General features: G+C 33.2%; 1 protein-coding gene across 3 annotated transcripts; it reads right to left on the bottom strand.

Moving 5' to 3' along the window:
* Positions 1-6,302: 6,302 nt before the first annotated feature.
* LOC110030162 (shikimate kinase 3, chloroplastic-like) lies at positions 6,303-14,975 on the bottom strand. 3 transcript variants are annotated; one of them, XM_020732751.1, is made up of 11 exons: positions 14,848-14,975; positions 14,400-14,747; positions 10,829-10,875; positions 10,646-10,700; positions 10,269-10,341; positions 10,075-10,162; positions 9,606-9,688; positions 9,396-9,525; positions 8,395-8,473; positions 6,963-7,027; positions 6,303-6,468 (listed from the first exon to the last, which is right to left on the bottom strand). In XM_020732751.1, exons 2-11 carry the CDS (start codon positions 14,611-14,613, stop codon positions 6,403-6,405), a joined length of 900 nt encoding a protein of 299 aa, XP_020588410.1. In that variant the 5' UTR covers positions 14,614-14,747; positions 14,848-14,975; the 3' UTR covers positions 6,303-6,402. The 3 variants fall into 3 exon arrangements, with proteins under 3 accessions (XP_020588410.1, XP_020588411.1, XP_020588412.1); XM_020732752.1 differs by having other exon boundaries at positions 14,400-14,741; XM_020732753.1 differs by having other exon boundaries at positions 14,400-14,720.
* Between the last annotated feature and the right edge of the window lie 855 nt (positions 14,976-15,830).

Here is a 15,830-nt window from a genome sequence, read left to right as displayed (position 1 = left end):
ATATATATATATATATATATAATGTAAATTTATTATAATTGTTTGATTATGGGATAAATAACTTTAATTAGGTTTAATATTTTTAGTTAAATAATTGCTTAGACTCTAAATTATAATTTGTGTAGGATGCTAGTTGAATCAGTGAAATAATTAAGTAACTATGCTTTGTTAGGGTATGACATATTCTTTCTAGTTATGAGTATTAATCCATATTATTTATATTAGATTTCTAGCTACTTTGTAGAATTAACAATCATGCAATGCTACTTTTTTTATATATATATTTTTTATTTTCTACTTGTCAAATGCTTCATTTATTGATTATAATGAGGTAATTAACTGTCTTAATTTCTTGCTGCACAACTCCCAACATTTTAGATTAAATCCTATAATTATAAAATTCTATTTCCTTGCATGTTATACTTAAGAATTGAATGTATATTTGTCATATTATCAGTTTGTATAAAGTAACATATTGCGTATGTACTTGTGAAAAAAAATTGTAATTATGTATGCATGTATTCAGTGGTATGTAGGTTGGCAGAATTTTTTTGAATATTGACTAGTTACAGCAACATGCCCACAGAGTGGTGACTTTACAGAAAATCATCAGGTTTCCTTGGATTGGGTTTATCTTCCCAAGTTTAGAGTGTCTGATAAAATCAACTATATGAACGTAAACTAAACTGAAAAAAAAAATGTTAGTTGTGACATAAACTAGTGATTTTAATGATTGCATGTTTCGTTGAATTCATTGACCACATTCATTTACTACACACTAACGCCTAATAGAATTTTGCATATACATATAGTAAATCATCTTTTTTTTTTGGTTCACACTGCATGCTTCAATTTCTTGTCCTTTGTTTTAATAAATAGTGATTATTTATTGAGTTTGATGTGTCGAATTCACTCGTTGATATTTTTGCATAATATGTTATATTCAGTTCTAGGGGGGTATTTTTAGTTTCGCATTAGTTTGTTTAGCTTTAAGTAATTGTTTTCTGTTGTCATTTCAGTTCTAATTCATTTAGTTATGCTTTTTTTTTTTCCAATTGTATTAATTAGACTCTTATTTGTTAAATAAAACTTATCTTTCATTGTTTTTTTTTTTTTTTTCTGATACTACTTGCATATTATTTTATATTTGAGCCTATAAAATATGTTCAATTCATTTCATCATGCTCTGCATCGTCAGTATGTACCGTACGTCATTCTAATCTAGGTTGTGATTGGTAGGATAGTTCAAACCCAACTTAAAAATTAAATGAGTTAGCATGACATAATCAAACTTAACCCGGAAGTTAAGATGGTTAATTATAATTCAGATTTGTCGAGCCGGTTTTGGATAGGTTCATTTTCTTGTAGCCCTTCTTGGTCTGCCATTTTTGAGAGAATAAGCTTCTTTTTTTGTGATACCTTTTTTAAGACTTATTTATCTGAACTTCTTGGTCTTTTTAATTAAGCTAAATATATGTTACATGCCTATTATAAGTTTTTTTTGTCATATAAATTAGATAGTTTATAAATATTTATAATAGTATTATTTGCATTAAAAACCTTGATGTATAAAGTGGCAATTAAGCGGCTAAGCTAGCCTAGATTCCTACAAGCTGATGTGATCGATAGGGTTTATATTAGGTTGGGTTTTATTAAACCACTAGGGTCTTGAGAAAGCTTAGGCCGTCGAAATGCTTATTTAAAGTTGAACGAACCTTGTTTTATTTTAACTATAATTAAATAAGCGCTTGCTCAATTGAAACTGGGTGAAGATGAGTCTTACATCTAAAATTCATCGAGGGCAAACTAGGGATCCTTTGGTCTACAATTTTTCGTATGAGGATTAAAAAATCTCCTTTAAACATAGTAAAGTCTAACTAAATATAACCAAGTTAGATTGGCTAAGTATAGAAGTGTCAAATCGGGTTCACAACTCTGATTCAGATCTAATTTGAAATTATCGACTTGAAATGGTTAACCAAAACCATACATGAATATAAAATGGGCCAGAAAGTCTAACCCGAACCGAATACACCTTCAACCCAACTAACCCAAACCCGATATAAATATTAAACCAGCCAGAAAGTCTAACCCAAACCGAACACTCCTTCAACCCAACTGACCAGAACCCGACCAACATAACCTGTTTATTATATGCATAATGGTTATCTATATAAAATTCTTAATACTTTTGAATTAGAAAAAAAAGGCTTTTATATTATTATTATTATTATTATTATTATTATTACTTTGGTCCAATCAAATCAAATAATCAAAACTCTCATCAATCCCTAGCAAAAAAGTAAATAAATAAAAAGAAAATGAGTCCAAAGCAAGAAGCATATTACACATTTGTCCAAACAAATTGATTGATATTTCAAATGCATTACAAATCATTCCATCCAAAGCAAAGCAGGCTAACAAACAGATTCTTGAATGAATTTCTTCCTAATGCATCCAAGCACTAAGGCATCAAAGCAGGTGGCCTCTGTGGGTCTCACCATATATATTTTGGCAGCTACATCATAAATACAGCTGGGCATGCAGATATTGTCAATCGTTGATGGTGTTCGACTCGTTAAACAAATGGGATAGTTGTTTGTGCTTGGGTCGTTAGCTTGAAAGATGAAACATGTGTTGATTATGAGCAGGGTGTAGATGTGTTGAGTAGAGCTCAAGTCATGTCTAGCTTGAGCACAGCTCGTTTAACAAAATATAAGCTCAAGCTTGACCCGCAATAATGGAAGCATGCTCGTGAGCCAGCTCGCGAGCTCGAGCTGAAAATCACCAGAGAAGGTATCGGTAGTTGGAGAATAAGGAAAAATATCATGACAGCTAGTCGGAGAAGGCTTCGACGCGACCATTGATCGGCTAGTCAAGATAGCGCGTGAGCTGATGAATCGAGTCTCGACAAGCTTGATCTCAAGCTCATTTAATAAAAATGCTTGAGTTTTAGCTTGAGTTTAAGCTCGTAGCTCAATAAACTCGACGCACAAGCTTGGTGACAAGTTGAGCTTGCGTCGGCTCGACAACTTACATCGTAATTATGAAAGTGAAGTCTACTTGAAAGTCATATATGAATTGTAGAATATACTTGCTATCATGTGTATGCAAAAAATTTAACCCAACATTGAGCCGAAGGAGATTAAACTAAAACAATGTGTTTTTTTAATAGTTTGTGCTTTTGAATTCCTTTTGATCTACAAAACAAATCAGAATTTGTATTGTAAAACTCCAAATCATTATATGTTCAATGAACTTTCACGTTTTAATAAGCGTGCAAAAAAATTTGTCTGTGTTGATCACGATGAGATTTGACTATCGTAAAGAAAAGAGTATGATGAAAGAGGGTCCACAAACAAAAGACTGTGACGTCCACTTGCCCGGCCGAGTGAAGCTATGCTAGTCAAAGCCAACAAGACCAAAGCCGACTCAACCACGTGAAGAACAAAAAGAATATCAAATGATTTGAACCCAAATCATTCGGTCAGAAATGAGAGAAAGAGGCATCCTAGCCAACCCCTAGAAGAAACCTGATCTAAGGGAAGATCCAGTTCATCGGCATCTCTAATCATCTCGTGGACGTCCAGAGGTCTCTCGCCGGTTATCGAGGATCAACAGACAAAACTAAATCAGTCGATTGACTCATGCTGACCAGGCTCAGAAGACCAAGCTGACCTTGCCAACTAAACTCAGTTACTAGGATTAATCCTGCCAGTCTGAAGACGATTAAGCTTAGCCAACAATGCCAAAAAGCAACCGAATTGCAAACTCATACATGAAAAATATTAGAAATATCATAGTAGAGACTCCATTAAAGTAGAGACAAAAATGTAATATCATCACATTGTGCAGTCTCCCTTATAAATATGGAGATGATTTTATGAATAAGACAAAATATATTACTATTTGTTACTGTTCACACCTCTCTCTATCTCCTTTTCATGAGTTACTCGTTGGGTGTGATTCTTAGACAAATCATGATTCAACATTTTAAAAAGTTCAATGAGTGCATATAATGCCACCAACAAGAAGAGAAGTAACCCAAGAAGAAAAAAGTCGCATCGGAGACATTGCAATATGAAGTGTGCCACGAATTGGTAGTCCAATAGATTCAAAAGTTGAAGGATTAAATGTTGGACGTCATCCAAGACACATTGACCCGGAGAAGAGAACAACACTCGCGAGTTGAAAGGTCGACACCAACAACATAAGGGGTCCCCCGGCTTTGAAAAGAGAAAGTAACTCACAGTAATTCGACAGTGTTGAGTTAGCATCGATTGATAGATATTGGTTCAGGCCAACTGAGGTGCCCCAATAGCCTGAGAATGTATTCTCTCAGCAAATCTCTAAGGTTGAGCCCTCATAAAGATTCAAGATCCCGACACTGGAATTCTATAAGGGACAGGCCTATATGAGTGACCACATAGCCTTGTTTAAGTCGAATGTATATTTACTGAGGATCACCGACATACTAAAATGTCATCTCATTTTTATCACGCTGAGGCGTTGGCCCTCGGATGGTTAAATGAGTTACCACAAAGAGTAATCACTTCATTGTCAATTTCATGCAGATTTTTGCAAGTAGTTTGCAACACCCATAAGCCTCAAAAGAACTCACAAGCCCTTCTATAGATCAGCCAAAAGACAGATCGAGGGTTTTCGCTCATTCATCACACACTTTCAAAAGGATATGTTGGAAGTTCGAAACTTGGAAATCGTAATCTTTCATGCTGCCCTAGCTCATGGATTGAAAGAAGAACCCTTCCAATACACTTTGGTTCTGCACCGATCGAAAACATTAGACAAGCTATTGGAGCTGGCTCTGATAACCGCATATCGGCTGAGAAGTATAACTCCAATCCCGTTTCCAACATAGCAGAGTTCTCTACACATCACCTTGAAGAGGGACCCCCAAGAACAATGGAGGAGGGAAATTCACATGCTTCCTAATATCCTTGATATTAAGGCGCTTAGCCACACTAGGACCATAGAGTGACAGATAGAACATACCAACGAGGAGGTCGGGTCAGATATCTTGACCAATGGCCGACTAAATACAACCTTTTGCCAACGACGAAGTACCTAAGACAACTTCTTTGAGAGTTTTGATGGGCGAGATAGTGAGGTAATTCAACATAAAGATTATTTTAAGAGAGTGCCCCAAATGAAGATCAGATAATATCTCTATGATCCGAAGAATCACTATGCCTGCCATTGAGACCATGAGCACGACATGGAGAAATGCTGACACCTACAAGGCCTGATCGAAGAGCTGATCAAGCAAGGTTAAGAAACTTTAGGAGTTTGTGGCTCCATGAGCAACAACCCATCAATCAGTGAGGCTTAAGTGGAGGAAATATCAAAAGAGCCAGTCCAAGCCCACACAAGACACATCACTGGCATAATTCCTGACATCTTTGGAGGAGCTATAGACTCATCCTGTTGAGCTAGCCTGAAAAGGCTTCGATCGAGAGAACTATTTGTAGCTGCCCTTAAGCCCAATCGTGTGGACATCATAAGTTAAGCTGCAATCTCAAAGTTATTTGTAGAAAAAAAAAAATATTTTTTAATTGGGACATTTACATACTTACCACCCAATTCCAATATATTTACATATCTAACATCTAAACTTTACTTTTTTACATCCATACCGCACAAATATTTCATATCACATAAAAAAATCCATTTTTTTAAATTTTAAATTAGGAAATAGACCTTTTTTATGCATAGGTAAGTTGGCATGTTTGTAAAAATTAAAGTTTTGGTATTTGTTAGGTAAATACACCAGAATTGAGTAGCAAGCATGTAAATATTTCATTTTAATTTCATTTTAATTTCATTGGATATAAGAAAATTGCAGTGGCAGATATCTAAAGACGTGTTATCAACAACAACAACAAAGCCTTAATCCCACTACGTGGGGTCGGCTACATGAATCCTTTTTCTCTATTGCCTCCTGTTTAGTGTCATATTTTCATTTAGTTCTAGTAAATTAAGATCGTTTTTTATACAATAAGCCCAAGTCTTCCTAGGTCTACCTCTACATTTCTTAACACAAGTCGAATCTAAAACATCGACTCTCCTAATCTGATCATCAGATGGTCGACGTTTAATGTGACCAAACCATCTAAGACGACTTTCTCTAATTCTGTCCTTGACAGGAGCTAAAGACGTGTTATCATGCAATCAAAATTGAAGTCATACATTTTAAACAATTTTGTTAATATAAATTCTTTATTTCTAAAAACATACAATCAAAATCTAAAAATCATAAATTAATCAATAATATGCTCATTTGCTGCACTTTCCAATCATACATCTTACAGAGTGAAATGAATTGTTTACACACAGAGGAACTCACACAAGAAACACCTTTAAAAAAAGAAAAAAAATTAAAAATTAAAAGAAGGTTAATCTTTCAACTGCTGTATCTTTTGTTATGAAGCTCTCAATCTTTACCAATGCCTAACAAAAACGAAAAAAACAAAATAAGATTTACATAGATACCATCCAATTCCCATGAATTATGTATCTAACAACTAAACTTCTTTTTTTACACATATGCCCACTTAGCATTTCACTTTTTGATGTGATATGAATGATTTGGATTATATAAATGCCAAAAGTGAAGTTTTGATGTTGGATATGTAAATACATACGAATTGGGTGGTGTGCATGTAAATGCCCATGAAAAAAAGGTAAAGTTACATACATACCACATTATTTTTTGGTATTTACATATCTAATACCTTAAGTTTGATATTTATATTCATAAAACTTTAGTGCCATAAATCAATGCATGAAAAGATGTATTTTACGTTTAAAAAGTGTTGTACAAGTAAATATAAAAGTTTAGGGTTAGATATGTAAATGTATAAGAATTGTGTACTACGCAAATGTCCTTAAGAAAAAGATTAAGTTAATACACTGGGGAGAATTAGAGGGAAGAAAAAGAATACCTCAATGGCGATGGCAGTTGGTGTGAGAGCTGAGACATCACCATGGCCCTGTTTGGAAGCAATATCTGGCCAGAAAAATCACATTTATTAGTCATAAATATGAATAACAACAGCATTTTATTAGGATGATATAACTGAATATTCAAAATTACAAGACAATATATATCTAACACCTAAACTTTCATATTTACATGATTAACACTCAAATCTTTAATCTCACCAAAAATATCATTATTATTAACATTTAAAAAATGAAACATTCATTTTTCATACATAAATTTATGACATTAAAGTATTATAAAAGTAAATATCAGACTTGATGTTGGATTTGTATGTAAATAAGAATTTAGATATGAGAATATCAATCAGGAATAAATGAAATAAGACTGAATAAAGAGTTTCCTTCTTCGCAATGCTGCAAAGAAGGAAATATTATATTTGCGCGGATTTTTTCCTTTTTATTGAATATTTAGATTATAAATATGTATTAATTAAGTTACTTAATTTATATTATAATGAATATTATGTAACTAAAATAGATTGTTTATGGGACATGTATTCACCGCCATTATCAATCAGGAAATGCTTGAAACTCATGAGACATGTATTCACCGTTATTGTCAGACCGTAAGGTTTTAATGAAAGCAAAGGAAAAGACATTCAGCCTATTTGCTCAAAATATTGACAGGGAATGTATTTATAACTCCAAAGTGTCATAAACATAAATATAATAAACTTTACATTTTAGGTATGTAAAAACATAAAAATATTGTCTTATGTATGTACATTTCCCTAAAATATAACAAAACAAACTAATTGTTTCGACAAAAAAATTAAATTTCTTCTAGTTTTGAACATTTAATTTTGGAAGATTTACATACATAACTTTTTTTTTTATGTATGTACATCTCTAACTCCAAAAATTTAATATTTATTTATATAACACCTAAATCTTTAACATTGCCTCAAAAATACTACTACGATTAACTTTTTAAAAGTAAAATACACATTTTCATATATGAGGTGATTGTGAATCTAAAGGGTAATATAAATAATTATTAAAGTTCAGATATTAGATATGTAATTCATAAAAATTATGTGGTATGTAAGTAATGTTATATAATTTTGAACATGCTCGTCTTTGCCCCCTAATAATATAAATTACATCAAGATGTTCTCATATAATTTATATTAAAGATTATACATGTTATTTGTTAAATAACTTACCACTCAATTCCCATGTATTTACATATCTAACACCTAAACCTTGCCTTTTACATTTATACCACGCAAATCTTTCATAGCACTGCCAAAATACCACAATTTTAACTTTGAAAAAGTAAAATTCACCTTTTCATGCATTGGTAAGACGGTATCATGGCATGCATGTAAAAATTGACTAGTGTTATGTCTGTAAAGAATCAAACCGTACGTTGGAGGCAAACTCTTGCGTCTGCATTTGCATAGGCATCACCCCTTTCTTTAGAGAGAGTAGAAAGACGAATCAAAGCCTGCAAAAAAATTCAGTATAACATCAGCATTTCATAGGAAGAAGCAAGCTCTAATGGAAGCTGAAGAAAGCCAACGATTTCTAGTTTGTTGTAGCCTCTTCTAAATAGAAAAGTGTCAATTTAGGCCCGACACTCTTTTAATATAAGCTAAAATAACCCCCACAGAGAACTATTTTAGCCTGAATTTAGAAAATCCAGGGACTAGTTTGGCACTTTTATAGAATCTTATTAAAATGGACCCCATGTAAACAAACAGGAGATTATTTTGACATTTTACTCCTCTTTAAATAACTTAGGATTATCTCCACTAAGGCACATTAAAATATTGAGTTTTATCCTGAATGTAGCTAAAAGGCATTTTGGTGTAGAAGCTTTATAGGTTGGCTCTCACGCATCAGATTAAGTTTGGGTTAAGAATATATTTGAGCACGGGTATATAAGACATAATTTTTATACTTCGTTAATCCTAGCTTCTTAACTGATGATATCGAATCCTTATTTCTTGAATCTTGATAATGGGCAATTCGAGGATGGCAACAACTCTAGAAATTCGGTGGGGGAGGAATAGAGAAGACAAACACAGATTGAAAAGTATATACAATAATTTAAGAATGTCAGCAATTCCAAAAGTTATGAGCGGGAAGAAGAAGAAACACAAAATAGGTAGAATCATACCACATTTTTCTATTCCTTCAATGTCTCCAATGGAGACTATTTATAAAATACAAGAATACTAATATATTAACCAATCACTATCATTGAGACCAAATACAAGATATTAAACAATATAGTATCCGATCACAAATTCAAACGGTTGAAGATAGTTGAATGCAAAAACTAGACACCATTTCATATTTCCATCTAGATCAAGCCATATAAACAAAAATAACTGAAATTAAAAAGTTCAAAATTACAAAGTTACCTTAGTGTATGGATCACCAGGCTCATTGTGCAACAGAGGGCGTGATTCCGTCCCCACTGCGGCAATACGGCGAGCAAGAGCTTCGAGAGGCACATCTAACCAAACAGTTATTCCCTGTTTCATATACCTCCTGATCATAGTTAAATTCTATTAGCAATTTGATCAGAACTGCTAGTTATTTTTTGCATGGTGTTTACTGCAGTGCAGTACCAGTTGATGGGTCGAATAACTGCACCGCCGCCAGTGGCGACAACTAATCGCCGCATCAAGGACAAATCTCTAAGAGCTTTGCTCTATAAAAAATGGAGAGTAGGCTGTTAGAATTATTAACAAGGGCATTTTCACACATACCACACAATTCTTCTGTATTTACATATCTCACACCATAACTTTCATATTTACACACAAAACATTCAAATTTTAATATAACATACAAAAAAAGTAATATCACTGCTTTTTAAAAATTAAAATACGCCTTTTCATGCATAGGTTTAATGCGCCAAAGTGTTATATATGTAAATATGAAAGTTTAGGTGGGAGATATGTAAATACATAAGTATTGTAAGCTAGGTATGTAAATTTCCCCATTAAAAATTAGCACAATATGAATTGAGATTTTTAGCTAGCTGATGAATTGAAATCTGAAAAAATCTACTGAAGAATGCAATGGAAAACTCACCTCCTTGTCTCTAAAGAATGCCTCACTGCGCTCCTTAAAGATCTGAGCAACAGAATACATTCCAACTGCTTTCTCCACTAACTTATCGCTGATAGTAATAATAGGTAAGCATACCCAATCAAGAGAAAATATGTCATGTATTTATCTAAAATAGGCTGTGAAAAAAATATTCTATTTCATATCCACAAACCTACCTGTCGAAAAAAGAATAACCCAATACTTCTGATAATATCTTTCCAACTGTAGTCTTCCCAGATCCCATCATTCCTATCAATAAAGCATGCCAGTTCAACGGTCAAATTTTAAACGAGTAAAGTGCTAAAAGTGTTACAGTAATCCCCAGATTCTTAAAATATAGGCTCAAATGATACCCATGGGTGAGAGTTTTGGCCTCTATTAAAAGAATCTGGGAATTATTTTAGCACTTCTATAGAGTATGGGTTTGCTCCTTTCAAAAATTCAGGGACTACACCGACGCTTTTCTGAATTTTAAGCATGTAAAATGGTGATCCGAACTTTAAAGGGTAATAAAATAAAAACATGTTGCAAATTGATCAGACAAGAAGCTTACCAACTAGAAATATACATCTTTCATTCAAGTAGGGGATCACAACTTCAGACCTTTTCTGGAGGAGAAAAATATGAATCAGTGAGATAATGGCATGAGAAAATTAGACAAGCACTACTTCCCATGCTGAAAAGTGAGAAATATGAAGCTATAAACATTTTGATTTGCAAAGGGATGACCAATAACCTTTAAGATTAGGGCTTCATCGACACCTGTAAGAAATCTTTCGGGCTCTGCATTTGAAGACAATAGGTGCGATTATATATGGTGTAGAAATGTAAGAGCAAGAGAGGAAAGAAAAAGGAAAAATTATACCCCAGCGACTTAATAATGCTTTCAAAAAGTCCTACTAAATCAACCACCAGAAAATATGAATAAATTTACAAGCCACTAAAGAATACCTATTCCGGAAAGCTACAATTTCATCAAGCGAGCAATTATATAATAAACAAATTAATAAATGGAGCAAAGAACAATGAGCCACAGAAAATTTCTAATCTCACAGGAGATAAATAGAAATAAATATAATAGACTAGATAGCTCTGGTGGAAGCAACTAATCATCAATTTGTGGGAAAATATTGCCATGAGCATATAAAAAAAATCAATTTACGACAAATTATTAAATTATGATCAATAAATAAAAAGAAAAAGTATATGAAGAATAGCATGAATATAAAATAGGACTGTGAGAAGCAGCACAAAAATGAAGTATGCCTAACGTTTAAAAACATTTGCTTGCCTTAAATAACGCTGTAATTGATTTGTGCATATATACAGTATATTGATAAGTATTGTTCCTGTAAACAAACTCATTCTAATTAGTACACAAAACAACTCTACATAATGTAACATAATTCTCTCATCAAATATTCCCCAATTTTATTTTATCTATGCTTGCTTATTCAGCATATACAAACCTTTTTTTGTTTGCAAGGACAGAATAGAAATACAAGATTCATGTTCAATCTTATCTTCTTCTTTTGTAACATGTTGAGTCAGGTTTGCTCTAAGATTGCTCTTGTAGAAGTCTCTCTTTCTCTCACCACATATCTTTTCCTAAATGCATCCACTATAGCTCTCTCACTTGTTCTCCAAATCTTGCATGTAGCCAAGCTAGTAGTATAATCACCTCTTTTCTCCGTAATGGTTGATCCACTTTGAACCACCACTCGCCAATGCAACTACTTATTGTGTTTCCACCTCTCTTTCTTGATTCTTCTCTTAAGCAGTCACAAAAGAAATAATTGCTACAAAAAACTTCCTCTATTCATTCGTGACATGGGCTTATATAGAGCATTACAATGTTCTATAAATAAACCCCTAGGCTTCTTATATATTTTATTTTTACCAATAGGACTCTAAACGAGATACAAATCACAACAACCACAATAGATATTCTCTAAGCTAGAATCCCATTTCTAACAATTATCATACTGCCTTGATGCCTGCCACACCGCACTCAACAACAACTACGAACAAATTTGAGCAAAAAAATACCAATTTTCCTCAAAGGTTGTAAGCTGTAGGAGAATTTCCAAAATGAAAATTATACACCCACCAATCGTTTTTTAGTGAATTAAATGAAGCACCAAGTGCAAAAAGAAAAAGAACAGTGTAGAATCAATAAATTTAAAGTGTTTGAGTTTTCACTTACAGACAATCTCAAGTTAAATCTTATTTTTAGGCCAAACAAAATTCTCTTACTTCAATTTTAAATATTTCAGACATCATTAGAGCATATGCGGACAAACTTGATTTTGATGGTTAGATTAATTTAAAATATTTTAGCATATGCGGACAAACTTGATTTTGATGGTTAGATTTACACACCAGCTTGTGATGTACGACAATTGGTCCATTTAGTTTCATTTAAGAAAAAAGTTAGTTCACATAAAAGTAAAGTCACTGAAGATGTTTGAAGACCCGGCGTAGTGGCGTTCACATGAAATCATCATTCTTAAAACATAGATGTAACTTTGCATTTTGGGTTCGTATTAGATGCATGTTATCCCTAGCATGTGTTAGTTTGTCGATTCAGTTGTGAATGGCATAAGTTAAAATCCATGAATTATTTTCAAAGAGAAATGATTTGTCTATATATATGAAATTTTAATTGGGTAAGCCCTACAAAAAATCATTATTCTATCTATACATATGAACACATAATAGTTATTTTCCTTTCAAGTTTATCGATTGTGTTCTTGAGGGCTCGTAGTATTTGAGTTTCTTAGTGCAATCAGGAAGTTTTGTATTGATACACAAGATTTTAAGTTCATTACAATCCCGATTTAAGTCTAGTTCAAATTCCCATTTTGTACTCTATTTTTATTCTTTTCAATTATTTCAACATTATTTTTATGTCAGCATGAGTGTTTATTTAATATTATTTGCATTTTTCCCCCATTTAAACATGTTATTGAATCCAAAAAGTTTTTTTTCAAGTTCTGCCATAAAATTTTGACAGAAATCCAACATTTTTCTCAAGCAAGGGGTATGTAGGAGAACATATTGGATATTAGGACCATATCAACCGACTCCTCCAAATACCCTTGATTATATTGATAGACATGGTCATTTTTTTCTCCCATCATCGTATAATTTATTTTCATATTAGCTATATTTTTCTTTGAAAATAAATTGTGCATATTATCTTCTATGCTTTCTTTTTGCAAAATCACAAGAAATTCATGGAATTGTTTAAGCTATTGGCCTCTTATAGTGATGATGTAGATACAGGGGTGTTAAAACATCCTTCCCAAAATGTTTTGTATACATCTCCTAAAGGTCAAAAATAAATTTTATCTCTATTTTCAAGCAAGATTCAACAATTTATACGAGATGAAATGGATAATGCAAAATTGTCTTATAGTTGATGAAACTCGAGATAAATCAAAATGGAAATTAATAAAAATTGTATTAAGATTTGTTGATATAGATGAGTTTATTAAGGAGCGATTCTTTAATATCATTCATGTTAAAAATACAAGTTCAACATGTCGAAGGAATAAAATTTGTGATGTTATCCCCCATCATAATCTTAATATGATATTTGAGGTCAAGGATAGGATGGCTTACTACCCCACTTGACACTGCTTAGCCAACTAATCTTGATACAGAATTTGCCACAATAATCATTAGATCCAACTACATCTTGGCAGCATCTAAGCCCAATTTCGCTCATCTTTCTCACTCTAACAGCCTTGCCCAAAAGACCTTTCTCTGCATATATAATTGAGAGAAGAATATGTTTTCCAGTATTCTCGAGCTCCAGCACATAAAGCAAACAATTAGTATCTACAATCAACACACACGTGCCGATATTATTCATGCTAGCGAGGACATCCGATGTAGGACGGTCTTCACTAATATCATTGCTTACATTAATAAATTGTGGAGGCTTGGGAACAATAAGAAGAGTTTTTTTTTTCCGGTATAAATTATTTTCTTTCGTTGGATAACACTAATATGAATGATGTAAGGCTCCCTATTAGAACTGTTTTGGTCAGGTGGAGACCTCCTCCCAGGGGTTGGATTAAATTTAACACGGATGGGAGCTGGAAACCTGATAGTGCTGGTTGTGGGGGTGTGGCTAGGAATGATACAGGAAATTGCATTCTTATCCCCCCCCCCCCCCCCCCCCCCCCCCCCCCCCCCATATCAATTATTGATGCAAAATTCATTTCAAGTTAAGCTATTGTGTTTCAAAAAGACACACATGCGGTCAAATTAGAAAAATTAAAAAAAAAAAAAATCACCTTTTTTGTTGCAACAACAAGAAATCTTAAGCTGCGAGCTCTGTGCCCGATAAGAAGCAGTGCCTAGTTGCGAAACTTGCAGGTTAGGGCTCCGGCGGCGCCTACAATTAACCGCAAATCCATGCGGAATCCTTGAACATCCTCCCGTCTTTCCGCCTCTCTCGAATCCCATCCAAGAGCATGACTGATAGCTCATCGCCGAAGCCGCCTCCATGGTCCTCTAGATTCCCGCGAACCTCAAGAAGAGTAAAGAATCTTCGACAGCAATAACAAAAACCCACTATCCCCGCTTCCTTCAGCCTGTACCGTCCGCTCCAGATCCTGAATAAGAAATCCAGTACCCTACATCTAACCACATTAAAAGCCAAATGAAACCCCTGATTGCCACGAGAATAGATCCGAACAATAGCGAATTCAAACTTGAATCACAAAAGTGAGATAGAAATACCTCAAATCCAAAGAACAATCGACACAAAACCCTAGAAGAAGGAACGGAACAGTACAGCTTCCGATCAGAGACCAGCAGCTAGACGGCGCGGGATAGGTAGAGCGGACGAAGTAGGTGGCAAGCAGAAAGGGTTTTATAGCTGAGACGGCTTTCAATCGCGTGGGAATTGTGGAGTTTGGTCGCCGCATTCAAATTTACGGAATTATCTTAAATTTTTTAAAGAATTTTACATAAATACCATATAATACTTATATATTTACATATCTAATTATGTACTTTTCTTATATTTATATTTGTAATCCTCTGATTGTATTTTACTTTTTTTATGTGATTTTTAAATTATGTAGCACCGCTATTTCTAAAATATGTCATACCCGTGTCAGATGCGTATCATACACAGACACTTTAGATGCTACAAAATATGTTTGATTTTTTTTCAGGTCTGAACACGTCTCCAAGACCGCATCGAATACAAGCTTAACATGATTTCATGAAAATAAGACACGTGAATTAGAAAATTATCAAAATACATATAACTTTAATTATACCTCATAGTTCAACATGCATCATCTCTTGTCATATTGAAACTCCCTCTAACATTCATCAAAATTGAGCATTGAATGTGCATATTCGAAGCCGGATATTAGTAATTCCCTATTTGTAATCATTGAATATTTGAAATTTTAGTAAATCAGTTGGATGAATTTTTTTGAAATATATTATATCTAATTTTAAAAATTAATTTTCATAAACACAAGCTTTTATAATATAAATTATATTTATGAAGTTAAATTTTATTCTTGCAAAATTTATATTGTGATATAAAACATAATGAAAAATACATTCTACATTAAAAATTAATTAATTATAAAAATTACTTATCATTTATATTGTGTTCCAGTATTGTGTTGAGTTGTGTGTGTGTCTCTGTGTTCGTATCCTTTCTTCATAGATTAAAAGTTTAAATATCATATATATATATA

This window comes from Phalaenopsis equestris, unplaced genomic scaffold, assembly GCF_001263595.1.
Source record: "Phalaenopsis equestris unplaced genomic scaffold, ASM126359v1 Scaffold000670, whole genome shotgun sequence".
NCBI classification, from domain to species: domain Eukaryota; kingdom Viridiplantae; phylum Streptophyta; class Magnoliopsida; order Asparagales; family Orchidaceae; genus Phalaenopsis; species Phalaenopsis equestris.
The sequence above is the reverse complement of the archived record's forward strand: the minus strand, read 5'-3'. Positions and strand labels throughout refer to the sequence as shown.